The sequence below is a fragment of the Acyrthosiphon pisum genome, chromosome X (genome assembly GCF_005508785.2).
Source record: "Acyrthosiphon pisum isolate AL4f chromosome X, pea_aphid_22Mar2018_4r6ur, whole genome shotgun sequence".
NCBI classification, from domain to species: Eukaryota; Metazoa; Arthropoda; class Insecta; order Hemiptera; family Aphididae; genus Acyrthosiphon; species Acyrthosiphon pisum.
In genome coordinates, this window is record NC_042493.1 from 30,424,098 (window position 1) to 30,439,696 (window position 15,599).

At 26.6% G+C, this 15,599-nt stretch overlaps 2 protein-coding genes across 2 annotated transcripts in view; both read right to left on the minus strand.

Annotated features, from left to right (window-relative positions):
• The window catches only part of LOC100168793 (Y+L amino acid transporter 2-like), a 14,109-nt gene extending 4,792 nt beyond the window's left edge, over positions 1–9,317 (minus strand). Inside the window, exons 1-3 of the mRNA XM_016807702.2 lie at positions 9,052–9,317; positions 6,687–6,825; positions 849–1,071 (exon numbers count right to left, since the gene is read on the minus strand). Of these exons, the coding sequence (XP_016663191.1) occupies positions 849–1,071; positions 6,687–6,822 (359 nt within the window). The 5' untranslated portion in view covers positions 6,823–6,825; positions 9,052–9,317. The remainder of the gene's footprint in view (positions 1–848; positions 1,072–6,686; positions 6,826–9,051) is intronic.
• A 4,134-nt stretch (positions 9,318–13,451) lies between these two features.
• On the minus strand, positions 13,452–14,066 carry LOC100572349. Its single transcript, XM_003247223.4, has 2 exons — positions 13,956–14,066; positions 13,452–13,835 (listed from the first exon to the last, which is right to left on the minus strand). Exon 2 carries the CDS (start codon positions 13,818–13,820, stop codon positions 13,515–13,517), a length of 306 nt encoding a protein of 101 aa, XP_003247271.1. The 5' UTR covers positions 13,821–13,835; positions 13,956–14,066; the 3' UTR covers positions 13,452–13,514.
• Positions 14,067–15,599: the final 1,533 nt, after the last annotated feature.

A 15,599-nucleotide genomic window follows, 5' to 3' on the forward strand; every position in this document is an offset into this window, starting at 1 on the left:
AATGCGGGTGTGGCGTCCTCTTAAGTACTATAGTATTATGACTTATGAGAATTGTATGTAAGTATTTAAAACGTTATAAAATCTGATATATAAATTACCTAGGTATCAAAATCGATTTCTAGCTGCAATTTTTAATTTGAGATTTATGACAAAAAAACTGGTCATAAATCACATTTATTGCATTTAAGTACCTATAATAATAGTTATTACTGATCACTATCATTGCAAGTAATGCACTAATACTTATACTCCACTATACCAAGTCCTTAAAGTATTATTTTAAGTTTATTTGTATCAATGAAATAGGCTCCATTTCACAAAACAGAGAATGAGAAGAAGCTTAGTTCTTAAAGATATTTTTTCAGATTTTTAAATATTTGTAATGTAATAATACAATTAATATAGAAAGTTGGTTTTTAAATGAATATCAAGAAACATGTAGTTCGCAGCGTGGGATGCAATTATAATTTATATTTATTATAATTCTAACCGTTTCCTCCCACCCAACATAAAGCACTAGGTACATAGTTTTGACCGTATATTCTTTAGTATTTATTGTGATTAGCTCTCGTAATGTCGAAACCCAAGGGGTGTTAAATAAGTTCGAGATACCTCATTTCCTCATACCTATAAGAATGTTCAAGATATCAAGCTCTATTGTAATGGTAATTATTATTTATTTCAAGCTGGTTTCAATGGAGTTCGCGATTACGAAAAATTTGAGATAATAAGAATCTACTGTATATTATAATGTATGCATACTTAAGTACCTAACAATATAATAAAAACAATATTATGAAGGTAGGTACATCTTATTATATATAATATATTAAATTGAATATACATACACAAACACGAGCATAGCGTCCCACAGGTAGAGGAACGCTGGCAGCGGTCCGTACGCCTCGAACAAGTATGTGTAGTCGCCGCCCGACCTCGGTATGGACGTGCCCAGTTCTGCGTAACACAGTGCGCCGATCATGGACAGTATGCCGCACATGACCCACACGGCTAAGCTGACACCGACCGATCCAGCTTCGTTCATCACGCCCGATGGTGAGATAAATATACCTATGTATCAGTATCGCACACACATATAAATATCAAAAAAGATCCATGGCACTTTTGTCAAACACTCAAACGACATATTTTGTAAAATATTTTTGTTTGAGATTTGCCTGATTTTGCGACTGTTAATCGTTATATAATAATTATAAACGTTAAAATATTATGTATTTAAGTCTTAGATATAAAATTAGTTAACTGCAGTCAAAATGGTTAAATTTATTTTTTTTTGGTTTATTTATGGTTGATATTGTCTGGTAATCGGAAAAAAAATATTTGTCTGTGGTGGCGCATGAATACCTAAGTGAAAAACATATAAAAGCGAATAATAGTAGAAGCTTGAAAAATATTTTCAAATAATAAAATTCAGTGATACCTAACCAAAATAGTTTTTTCGTTTACGATGAATAATATTAATTTGGGTGAAAACAAAATCACTAATTTTTGACAAAATAGGTAAGTATTAATTTTTTTTCATTTACTTATAATTAAAAAACGAATAACCGTCGGCCGTAGATACTTTTACGTCATCATATTCACCAAATGTTTAATTAATTATCATATTATATACAATATACATAATACAATTTTCAATTCAAATTTAGAATATTTTGTCACTTTTTGAGATACATATTTATAGAAATTTGATATTTTCAATTTCATTTGGTTTTTTTTCTAAATACGTTAGGTAGTAAAAATGTCTTTAACTGGGTCGAAAAGCTTGAAAATTTAATACACGGTTTCTCATATGTTGTTACTAAAGAAAATTAATAGAATTAAAGATACATAGGCACATTTTTATGTAAGAATTTCAAATGCTATTCACATTTTAAAAAAAATCATCATAATCACCAAAACTTGGAAATCATTTTGTAGGTTGTTAAAAATGTATAAAATGTTCAATTTGTATAGCTATGAAAATGTAATTCAAGGACTAGTACATACTGTATCCAAAAAAATATATTAAAACACAGTAATTTTATAGACATTCATAGTTGAAATTCTGATATTATTATTTGTGGATACTTGAAACTTTTAAAGTTTATTATTAATGGGGTGAGAATCAGAGAATGTTTATGACCTTAAAAAATCTAAAAAAAAAGAATACAAGTATACACAAAAAAAATCAAATTATTTTCTTAAAAAAATCAAATATGATAGGTATTATTAAATGCATTGGAAATTATTGTATAATCCTCGCACATAATTATTTTGTTTCACTTTTGGTTTATTTAAAAAAAAACAAATTTAACTAGTGGTAGTACTGATTAGTGATTTTTCACAAAGTATTTGTCCGCAGATTTTCCCGGTATTAAGTCTCTTAAGTATATAATGCATAGGTAATTATCAACCCATGACTTACATAATTCCATCCTTACAAAAATCAAAAGGTACCCTATAGATCAGGGGTCGGAAATCAAATTGTATGGCGGTCCAGATAATTTGCAAAAAAAATTTTCAAGGACCAGAAAAAACTTAAATATTAGGTAGTTAATATAATCTGTTTATTGTTATATTGAAAATACGGTTTAAGCTATTTAAGCAAATTATTTTATATAATATCAGCCAATTTTTTTTAAATGTGGTACCTACTCTTGGAGAACAACTAATGCGCAGAGTATTTTGAAGGTGCAGCTAGGTGATCAGTTAATCTTGAACAATATTTATTATTTAAAAACGTCATTATAGATAACAAAGTTTAATATATTATGTATGTGGAGCCAAAATACATCCAAATACAACACAAAAATAGATAAAAATATAGGTAATATAGGTGTCTAATGTCCATTATATGTGGAAAACCAGCATTAAAAAAAATATGCTTGGAGGTCCAGTTACTTCTCCTCCCCGGGCGGCCTATTGCTCACCTCTGCTATAGCAGATATTAGTTTTAAATTTATTAATAGCGTTATAATTTATAATTTATAGGAATTAAAAAAAACATGATTCTGATAATATAAAGTATCAACTTTAAAATTTTACTTAGGTAGGTACACAATTTTTAAGTTAAAATAATTAAAAAAATTCATTAAGAAGTGCAAATATGGATTCAGTTTCTAAAAAGAAGAAAATGAAGACACTTGACTCTTATTTTTCAAACAAAAAAAAGTACCTAAGCTCTTATATTGGATTATTTATATTAAATTTCTTGCTAATATTATTATTATTAATTTTATTAAAATTACATTCTACCATCATAACAATTTAATGTTTTTGCGAGTAATTACATTCATACTTAAAGTATGCATTTTTTCAGTTAATACAACTTACAAGAATACCCGGGTATTTAAATAATATATAGCAAATATTATTGGCACAATATGGTCAATTTTTATTTTTTTATTTTCATGAATATAACTATTAATTTAATACCTAATTAATAATTGAGTTATAAATTATATTATAATGTAGTCTTTTTAATTATTTAAAAGTAAGACTCTTTCTTTAATTTTAAATTTATTTTGTATTGTTTTTATAGCAGTCACTTGCTGCAATCGATCAACATGAAATAGAACTAGTAGAAGAATGTGTAGATAACCCTGCATTACTTTTTGAATAAAATGTATAAATATGATGTAATATGTAAATTCAAATCAAATAAAGTTGTTTTTTGTTTAAATTGTATTATGTTTTTTCTTAGAAATATTAGAAATATAGTGTAATTTCATATTAACTTAAATTAGTTTTGATTTTTAAAAAATTATTAACGATACTATTACAAAGTATGAGTAGATGAAAGATGTAGCGGTAAAATTTTCTATAAGTATATAGGTACTTGCGATTTTTTGCCCCCCCTCCCTGAGCTACATTGGTGCGGGCGTCCCTGAAGACTAAACATCATTGAAGCAGGGGCACATAAAATTAAATGCAATTTAAATTTATCAATAATCAAGGCAGAAAATATGAAATTCGACATGCTAATATTATTATATTATTTATGTTGAAAAATGTGCCTATAAAAAAAAATTAAATGTATTCACTTCCAATAATAATTGTATAAGTGGTTCAAGGGCATACGGAAATTATTGTATCTTTATTAATTGTACTTAATATACTTGAGGTATTGCTTCTTATTGGATAATAAATGTTGATTACACAACAAACTAAATATAATATAAAATAATGGTGCAAATATCTCATTGTTATTGATAATATTTGGGACAAGATAATAATTTTGGAGATTTTCTAGTAAGGAGAGCTAGAAAAATATAGTTGAGAGGAGGGCTGTCATGTGAGAAAAGCTGGCATTTTGTCAACTATTATATTCTGGATTATATTATTTGATTTTTTTTTAGATAAAGGTTCAAAATACACAGATAAACATAATATTATAAATAGTCTGAAATAGATTGGAATATTTGACACCCTGGATATCAGAGAATCAATAGTTTAAAAATTCATCAAATAAGATGTAAAAACTGTTAAAACAAACTATTACTATATCTATGCGGCAGTGTGTATAAATGTACAGTCAATTATAGTTTTTATTCTAGTTACAAAAAATATACATAGTCAAAATAATGGTATATAATGATATATATATATATATATAATACTATCTTATTTTAAATTAATTTTTGATACCAATGTTTTTAGATTTGAAAGATCATTGGTATAATATTATCCAATATAGGTTAATCAAACGATCAACTTTAAATATTTTAAAATAATAGATTTTTAAAAGGTTACAGATAACAGTTTTCATTCTTACATTATGTTGCAGTTACAATTATTTGAATTCAGGACTTAAAAACGTTATTTATAATACTAAAATGTATACGTTATAATCAATGGTTATAACGATAAATAATGAAAAAAATAAACGTGATCAATAAACTAAAAAAGAAAATAATCTAACATCATTAAACATAATATAGCATTATTCATAATTAATGATGAAAAATAAACAATAGATGTAACATAAAAATAATGAAAATAACGTTTGTGCTTTTTTTTATGTAGAACTTAACATTAGTAATGTTTTTAAATTTTGTAGTCTATATAAGCATGAATCTTATAAGTTATAACTATGAACAATTCAAAGTTGGCAAAGTTGTTAATAATAATTTATTATTTTTTTGTTTATCCCTGTTTGATTTATAAATATGGAATTTAATAGAATATTAGTTCATTTCTGTAATTCAAATTTCAATAAGATACAAAACAACAAGCGCGTGGTTTAATGATACCTACTTACCTACTAAATACTTATATAATATTAACATTATTACGCCATTTCAACTTGTATTATTGTTATAAATATTTTTTTTAATAAAACCTATTATTTCATATTTCATTCATGCCGTACTATTTAAACAATATTTGACACCAAGACAACACTAACTTGCCAGTTATAGCTACTTACTAAAAACCCTAAGTTGATTGAAAATAACCTATACTGGACAACAAATTCTACTAACTTGATAGTTCTTACGTCAAAGTATGGTTAATTATCTATCTAAACCATAAATAACAATATAATTTACAAAAAATTAAAATTAAACAGAAAACAAAAATATTAAATAACGTTTAAAAATATAAAAACGATAAGGGGAATAAATCAAAATATAACGTTTGAAAGTATAATAACGATAAACATTAAAATTTTATAACGTTTAAATATCCAAAAACGTAAAAATTATATATTTATTTTAAATTTAAGCTCTATTTGAATTACCTACATATTTCTGTAACTTTGCATTGCACTTTATATGCATGTGTTTCACAAGTTATAACATAGTTACTTCATTATACTACAAGGAAAAATTGCAATGGTTTATTTTTAAGTATATTGAAGGAACAATTTTAAAATTATATAAACACAATTGTACATTATAATAGCTCTATCATTTTTTTTTTTAAAGTTATGTAACAATTAATAGATATAATAAAAAGAATTACTATTTGTTTTACTTATATTATTTTAAGTGTTGTAATTAAACTCATTAATAATAGATAGAATAAAGATAAGCACCTACACCCATTTAGTAAAATCATAGACTTTATACTAATAGACGGAACGTGGTTATAGTTCCGGTGTTCAAGCGTGATGGCGCTGATCAAGGTAGTACAACGTACACCAAACATGCGCACTAGATAACACAATACTCTGTATATAATATATATATATCACTGTAATGCAAACCGCACCACTCAGCCGCATCCCGCCTGGATGTTCCGTCTATTAATATAAGGTCTATGAGTAAAACTAAAATTATGACTGAAGGGATACATGGATACTGAATAATAACTTTTACAATATTATATATTTTATGGTTGTATCGGTCGTGTAATAGCTGATAATTCTGATGGTTATGTAAAATTAATGCATTAAAAATATATGTAGACATAAATAATTTTTATAGAATGGATACTGAAGATAAATCAAATCTATGAATTATAATCGGAACCAACCAATTTAAAAGAATGGTTTTAAGTATATTTAATTACCTAAAAAAAGTTTTTTTTTTGTTTTGTTTTTTTAAACATTTGAAGCATATTCAATTATTTTTTTTTTTATTAAATAATAGTTTAAAGATTTTAGTTAAGTATAGGTATCATATTTTTTTACATAAAATAAATAAACATTTAATTGTTCTCATGGACAATTATTTACTAACCAGATCCAAATATGATGCCCAAAATTATGGCAACGCCTTCGAGGAGACCAAGTTGTTTTTTGAGGCCGACACTACCTCTCTTTTTTGTGGACATTGAGTCAGTGATTTTGACATTTTCTGATGTTGTTGTATTCATTTTCTGAAGCAAAAATAAGAATAAAATATTAATAATTATTTGAAATATATAAAGATATATTTTCCATATAATTTACTAAACAATAGAAGAAGTTGATGCAAGTGTTCAAAATATGATTATGAGGCGTGAACATTTAAATGACACACATAGAGCAATTCAATTAAATAATAAAATGAGAGTAAATTAAAATATGGTTATATTTATTCTTCTCTTTTTCTACTTGGATTTGTCGATCATCAATACCATACCGTCACATATCCAATTCTTCAGCCTTACTAATCAAGTTATAATTATACTTGTAATAATACATTGTAAACTTACATAATTATGCACCTTAAATTTAGTTAGTATTGACTTTGGTTTACAAAACTAATTTCCAAAGGTGGGCATTCACTTGTTAAAAAGTTAATTTTTTTTAACTTTTTAACTTAACTAGTTCATTATTTTTGTTTTTAACTTATTAACTTATTCAGTTAAAATTTATATTGTTGTAAGTTAACTTTTTCAAGTTAATTTTCTTTTCGTGTCATGCGTAATCAACTAGAAAATACTGATTCGTTGACTCTTTTTTGATTTTGTTTATTTATTTTGAATTATATATTATAATATATTAAAAAAGAATTGATTATATATTTCTTAAGGTAAGCGGGCTTAAAAAAAAGTTAAAGTATAAAATAGATCTCTTGCAAAATTTCAATTTTGTGACTTATAAGCAGTTTGTACTAACTACTACTAAGCCATTGTTATATTCTTTCTTGGAATGCGTAATATACAATTTATTATAAAGTTTGTAATTTTTTTTAACAATAAAAGTATAATAAGTTATGAATGGAATTTATGTACCTATAATAATATTCAAAATTTGTAAAGTGTAAACATTTTGGAAATGTGCGGCCAGACTACATTAACTGAGCAACTGACACATAAATATAGCTGAGCATAAATAGTACTATGATCAATGGTGAATCAGGTAGTATAACAGCCATCAGCCCCTTTTATTTTAAGAACAATATAGGTTATTATGATATTATACTACCAATTCATCACATATCTGCTAACCTTGACAAATCTTCAAATAGCAATAATTATATCCTAATAATTTATACAATATTAGTGTCAAAAACAAATAAATTAAATCCAATAAGACGGGTGGTGCAAGATAAGTTAATTACGTCATCGTCCAACGAAGTGATGCACTGAATCTTGTGGAACGGTTTTCTAAGGAAATATTAAATTATACATTTATTACATTACATGCTTTTTGTGGCTAGAACCCTGGATTATAAACTCAATTTTTGATCAGCATCAACAACAACCACAACAATTATGATTAGCTAGAAACTTAAAATGTTTCTTTTAAAGCACATAAATGTAGACATATAGCTCTATAGAGTATAGAGTCAACTGAATTACACAGAGGCCGTTCATCGCAGGATAGTATGTGGTGAACGATGATTGATGAAAAACTCACACATTTTTTCTTTCAACATACCTCTATATTAGGTACTACATGAGTACAGGACATTATCAGATGGGTGTGGCATGAAAATGTACCTATTATAATTACTGTCAACCTACTTTAATTAACTATCTATCCTACATTTCTACATCCTACGTGAATTACAAATTGCAATACATGACTTAACTAATACCATAATAAAAATCATACAGTCAGGTATGTGCGTACAAAGTCCATAGAGTAATATTACTCTGTAGAGTATTACTCTAGGATGGAGTAACAGACGTCTCTGACCATTGTCCCCAAAACACCTGGAGCAATAAATATGAGAACGTTTTACAGGCATTTATTTTTTTAAATTCAAATTTAAATAGTCCTTCCCTTTTTAAATTCTACTCTCTAAATAATTATAATCAGTGGCGCCCAACCCTTTTACTAGGTGTAGGGGTCACCTTAAAAATAAGGGGTGGGTGGGTATAATAACATTAATAAATTATTAACTTGAGAAATGTTCATTATTAATAACAGATTTTATTGGTTTATACCTTAATATTTACTAATATTATCAATTAAAATATGATAATATGTATAAAATAATATAATTTTGAGTATGTGAGGAGGTGGGTGGGTGGGTAAAATTATTTCTTGGGCGTCACTGATTATAATAAGTAATAACGAACAATATTGCTATTAGTATCAATTGTCTAGTCATTATTATTTATTATTACTATACATGACGGGGAAAAACAACGTCGTACTTTAACACTTACCTGCCACGAAATGAGTTTTTAAATTTAAGTAACAGTAACACTCTAACTACCACAGTAGTCAGTATTACAAAAGTAACGATAACTATTTTAACTTCAAAACACCGCCACAATGCCGCGTGCCGCATCCAAAAACGTGAAACGACTAACAACTAACAAGTAACGAGTTACGAGACTGTTCGCTTTGCACCGGCACTAAGCGAACTCGCACGTGTGTTGTGATGAATCTACGCAGTGTTGCCAGATAAAATATTTTATAATCAACAGATACCCCTTCCAAAAATAATTAGATATCACAAACCATACAAGACATATTATAATATAATACCTTTAGTAAAAAATCACCAATAAACAAATAAAATAATTGTGATTTCACAATTTAAACAAAAAAATGGTCAGATAAATACTTAGTAGGTATTTAGCAATTGGTCGGATTCCCAAAATTGTATTAATGAAACGATTTCCATTAAAAGTGATTAAAATTTCATGAAAATGATTTTAAGAGTAATAAATTATTTTAACTTACAACGATCTCAAAAATGTGTACTTATTACCTATACAAAAATTATAGTTTAATTGTTCTAATCAATTCAAAAAATACCCATAGATTATGTATGAGGTTTTAATATGATTAAAACAACTTTAAAAAGTAGAACAATGGGCTTAGTCCCCAGTTTTTACATTGATTTCCGGTCAGTCCGCGACGGCGGCGTGTCCCTTTAGCCCAGTGGTGCCCAACCCGCGGCCCGGTATTCTATTCTAAAGGTATTCTATGTGGTCCGCTACGAATTTTCTAAAACAAAAACAATTTTAAAAATGTATGAAAAAATTATTAAATTATTTATTTTCATATATTATTTTTATTTAAATTTATGAATTCGTTTAAATAATTATTCCAAAAAATACAATTATAATGATAATAATAAAACTAAAAACTATACAAAAATGTTTTACTCTTATTTTTAATGTGAAATTTGAGCTTGTACTAATAATGAAAAATCTGGTTAAAGTTTAGTGGTTCCAATCCTCAAAATTGAATGAAGGTGTTCATCCGTAAGTCACGATCTATGAACCGATTTTGTTTGTTTCATCATAATTTATAGACCATTTTTCATCAAAAATTCGGCAATCATCATTATATTTGCGTTTTTTTCTGTCTAACATTTTCATACGGAAACTTAACAATTAAATATCGATATCACCCGCGGTGTACTTAAAATAACGTACTGATCTAACTAATGGTGTACCTAAGATGTGTATCTCAATTCATAATCTTTTCAATAGACAATAAAAGATAAGAAAACAAGTCTAATATATAAGATTATTTTTGTACTTTTATACTTTGTGGCCCGCTTGAAGATAATATTGCTTACCAAAGTGGCCCGCCAAAGGAAAAAGGTTGGGCATCACTGCTTTAGCCGATTCGCAAGTGATACGTCTGTTGCATGAGAACCCCAAGCTGTTATTATACGAATGCTGAAAACTGATAATTTTTAAAAAATATTTCAACTAGTAGACACGAGTTTCATTCAATAGAATTACTATCAGTGACGGTGTAAAACCCATGTAATAATTAAGATTTTAAACTAATATTACTGTAAACGATTCATATTTTATTAGCACTTTTAATAAAGTTTAAGTTGAAAACCACATAAATGTTCTAATTCCGTTACCAGCCTATGAACATTTTACGGATCGAACTTTTAAACACAATCAATATTATCTTAGAGAAAGAATTCAACAAATGCATAACCTCTGCGATAATTTTAAGCTTTATTATAACATACGTTATTTAAAAAATATGACAAAAAATAATATTATGAAAAACTTATGAACCTTCTCAATTGCTACTTGCCTACATTCAGAAAATAAAGATGTTTAAAAATAACAAATTATCTCCGTACTTGTGGTTATGAACACAATACTAGAATTTATACTAAAATACGTTTTATGCTATTTTTTTGATGTCGAATCGTCCCTAACGTGTTATACCTATCTTTATTATATTTTATATTACGATTTAATAATCATTATTATAATTAAATATTATTTTAGTGTAGGTACCTACATATTACATTGATTTGAAATTATGTTATATTAGTACTTTTGTACATTTGTTATTTACCTACTTTATGATGATATTTTTAATAATATAATTTAATGTTTAATAAAATTGTTTGCTTGACTATTCAAATATAACAATGTAAATAATAGGTAGGTACATCCGCGTGGAATAGTATACTTTGCACTTTGTACATAGTGTTAGTGGGTAATTTTAATAGAATAACTTATAAATTATAATATTAGGCATTAGGTATATGATATTATAAATAGATATATCATAAATACCAACCTATAGTACCTATCTACCTAATATAATATTGTTATCACGACAACTATTACAATTAATATAATATATACAAGTAAACTTATTTTTAAGAGTTGGTAGAATCTTTTAAATCGTAAATTCTATCTCATATATTTGCAATGTTTCTTTTCTTTTTTTTTCTATTCTACATACCTACCGGCTACCATACTAACCTAATATGCAAAGGTGGGCATTAATACTAGTTAAAAAGTTAAAGTTAAGTTAAAAAGTTAATATTTTTAACTTTTTAACTTAACTAGTTAGTTTATTTTATAATCAGCTTATGAACTTAACTAGTTTAATTTACAGTTGAAATAACTTAACTTTTCTCAGTTGATTTAAAAAAAATCAAGTTAAAAACATTTTGAAATTTTTGGTGTATACGTAAATATTACTATTACACATGAAGGTCATTATCTTCACGCTTTATGAGTCATAATATGACATTCAATTGCTATACGATATAAAAAAATATATTTGTTAAATTATTTATTTAAGATGAGTATAGCTTAAATTAATAAATAATAGTAAAGTAAAAGTAAAAGGGTATACAGTGCACATTATGATAAAAGTTCAATCAAATTGTTTTTTATAATTTATAAATTAGAAACTAGAAAGACACATTCACTCTTTATGTGATTATAACATAGGTACTAATTAAAAAAAATAGATCAACTTTTTTTTAAACTGAGTTAAGTTAATATTTTTTTCTATATTAACTTTTAAATTATCGAATTAAATTTATAATTTGTTAACTGTTAACTTTTAACCTATCGATCTTGTGTCCTCTTAACTTAATTTAACTTGAGTTAATTATTTTCATTAACTTGCCCACCTTTGCTAATATGTATGTTTTCTCTTAAATAGGTACTCCTCACCTTCATCACAATCATTGCTTAAGAAGGTGAGCAAATGCATGTTAAAAAAAAAAACTGACAACCTAAACGTAATCGGTATTATTGTTTTGTTTGTATGCAAATAAAGTAATAGGTATAGTTTAAGTAATCAAAAATATATAAAACTATAAACGGGGTGATGGCATTCGGTTTCGGTATACCGTTAAATAAACTCATAAGTCATAACGGTAGACTGTTGGGTCCGATGTTTCCACCCATGTGTCACCTGTTTGACGTGTACACCAAGCCAGTGTTTGTCAAGTTCCTTATAAAAGGAATTCGTTTCGTTCCACGTTCTTTTTTAAAAAAAGGAATTCGTTCTGTTCCTATTGTTCCTTAAAAAAAAAAGAATTCGTTCCTTTGTCATTCCATTGGAAAATGAACGAGTTCCTTTTTTAGTTCCAAATAAAATAAAAATTCTTATTTAATCATTTATGTTTTTTTTCGTTTTATGCATACTTCTTTAATTTTAATTTATAATATATAACTACAAGTAGGTACATATTTTATATGTTTATGTAATATATTATAATATATTTTGAGATTTTTTTTTAATATGGTCACCCTAGATTAAAATAATAATCGTGTATTATATTGATTGCTATTGATTAATCGGGCATGTTGGTTGATTTGTATTATTGTTTTTTGTCAATATATATATATATATATATATATATTATATATAAATATATATTATGTAAATGAATGTTTGTGTGTACATTAGATCTCTGGGAAGAAGATAGGCTTATTTAAAAAGGGTTATATTTCGTTTTTTTCATATGATTTTAGTATGGTCAAATTGTATAGTTTGCCTCAGATTTGAAAAATGTTTAGCACTACGCTACTCTATAGTATAAATACAAAAATTAAAGTAATAATTGTAAAAGAAACCTACCATAGAAATATTATTTTATGTCAAAAAATTATAATAATAAACGTATATTATACGTACAATTTATGCTCAAGCTATGTAAAATGTACATAACTTAGATAAAACATTGTAAACATAAATATATATATACAATTCAACCAATTTTTTGTTGATGTTCTTGTTTAGGTATTTTTCGATTAATGTTATGAGTTCATATATGCCTTAAGACCTTAACATTAAAACATGTAACATAATAAATTACTGTTAAACCATTTATTAATTTAAAATATATCTAATATTAATAGAAACTCAAAATTTATTTTTTAATTGATCACTCAAACGTTATATCAAACGCTCTCCCCTTGCGACCTTTGTAGACCAAAGCCAAGTTCTTTACCACCCTCGAATTAAACTCGAGAATCTCATCGTTATTAAGTTTAATTGATTTAGGAAGGTACACATTGATAAGTTTATCGCCATCGTTGTTGTCTATTAAAGTGCACAGTACAGTTCTACCGTACTGAGTATCTTGGTTGCACAGTTTGGTGATCGGGTAGCGATTTCCAATTGTTAAATCACCAATAGATGAGAAACAGACGCTTGATTGCTGTACGAGTCTCTTTTTTAAACCGTCCATGATAATAAATGTATTCTATAGACAGATTAAATATTTGCATGATTACGACTATAATGATTTTTATATTATATTACTCGTATAGGTGACAGGTGTACATACATTTATACGCATATTAATAAAATATATAGTACCTACACACTTAAATTTTTGTAATCAGCTGATGATAAAAATTATATTCGTGACCGTTTGTATACATTTTCAATTGTCACTGCTGCATTATCCGATAAACGGATTAAATATTTAATACATAATATGTAATGGTAAATATGTAACTAAGAGTTCTTAATATTAATATTATATCGTCATCGTTGTCATGGAAATAAGAAAAAAATGTTGTGGTTTATCATGTACAATTTGATTAGGTAGAAAAATAAAATAATTTTAAAGTTATACAAATTTAAAATTTAAGAACAAAATTATAGGTAAACAATAATTTGCACTTTTTACGACGACAAAGATATTACTCATAATAATATAGTATAGCTATTATACAATATTATACATAGTAGGTAGATATATATGTATACCTATATGATAGGTCATAGGTAGGTACAGTTATTAATAAATATAGTACTCATTTAAATCTTTAAAATCAGCTGATGATGGAAAAGTATAACATACGTCACCGTCCCCGTCTGTGTATTTTCACTTGTCATACTCACTGTTGCTGTCATCAGCTGCTATCGAAGGTAACACTTTTAATCCATATTTACATGGGTAAAAATCATCATCCACCTGGTTATCATCATCGCTGTTGTCGTTACCGTTGATTTTGTTGTTACGATCATTAAATCATAATAATAAAAGTAAGAATTGCCTTGTAGATATTAACCCCCTCCCCCTCCAGTGCTTTACCAGTATTTCCACAATGAGTATAAAAATATCGGTTTTAGTAAGTTTTCACGTGGAATACATACCGGTAAGCGGTTTCTGCATATTATGTAAGATGCCAAACGAAAAAATACACTCGTAGTTAAGTAATTCAAACACCAAAAAATACAACCATACGTAAGTTCTCACAGTAAATTCGTAAGTTTGAACTTAAATTTGTTAATTTATTTGTTGCAAAAAAATAATCGAATTCAATTTTGAATCCATAGATAGGTAGGTAAGATTATTATTATTAATTTATACATACATTACAAATACCAATTATATGGACTGGATTCAATTAAAAATTGGATTATACTTTTTTATGCAACACAAAAAGAAACAAATTTTAATTACATTAATTACCTGTTATATACGTGTCACGTGTGGGAACTTTTATATTCACCCAAAAATATACCTACTATAAGTTTATACTAGGTTATTGCTAAATGCATGAAAAATCCAATCGCTTGAAGCCGTCTTAACATATAAACTGAATGCAATTATAGCCACTATGTACCTACGTAATATATATGTACCTAATATAACCTGTAATAGCCAATAGGTACCGAAATTTAGCACCAGTCCAATGTGGCGTCGTCCGTTTGCCGCTCAAAGTAACATTTTTACCTTTTCACCTATCCCGACTGCGACCCGTAAATATTAGGTAGAAAATACTTATTTTAATTTTGTGAAAATAATAAGTTTTAAAAATCTACCTCTAACACTATAATTTAACACTAAAATAATTAAAATTTTTGACTAGTTATTGACTACCAATTAATTGACATAATATTCATTTTATTTCATATATTTTTGTATTGTTAACAATTATTCTACTCTTTTACTATTTATAATATGTATGTACCTACCTATTATTTATGATGCATTTTAATGAAAAAATATTTT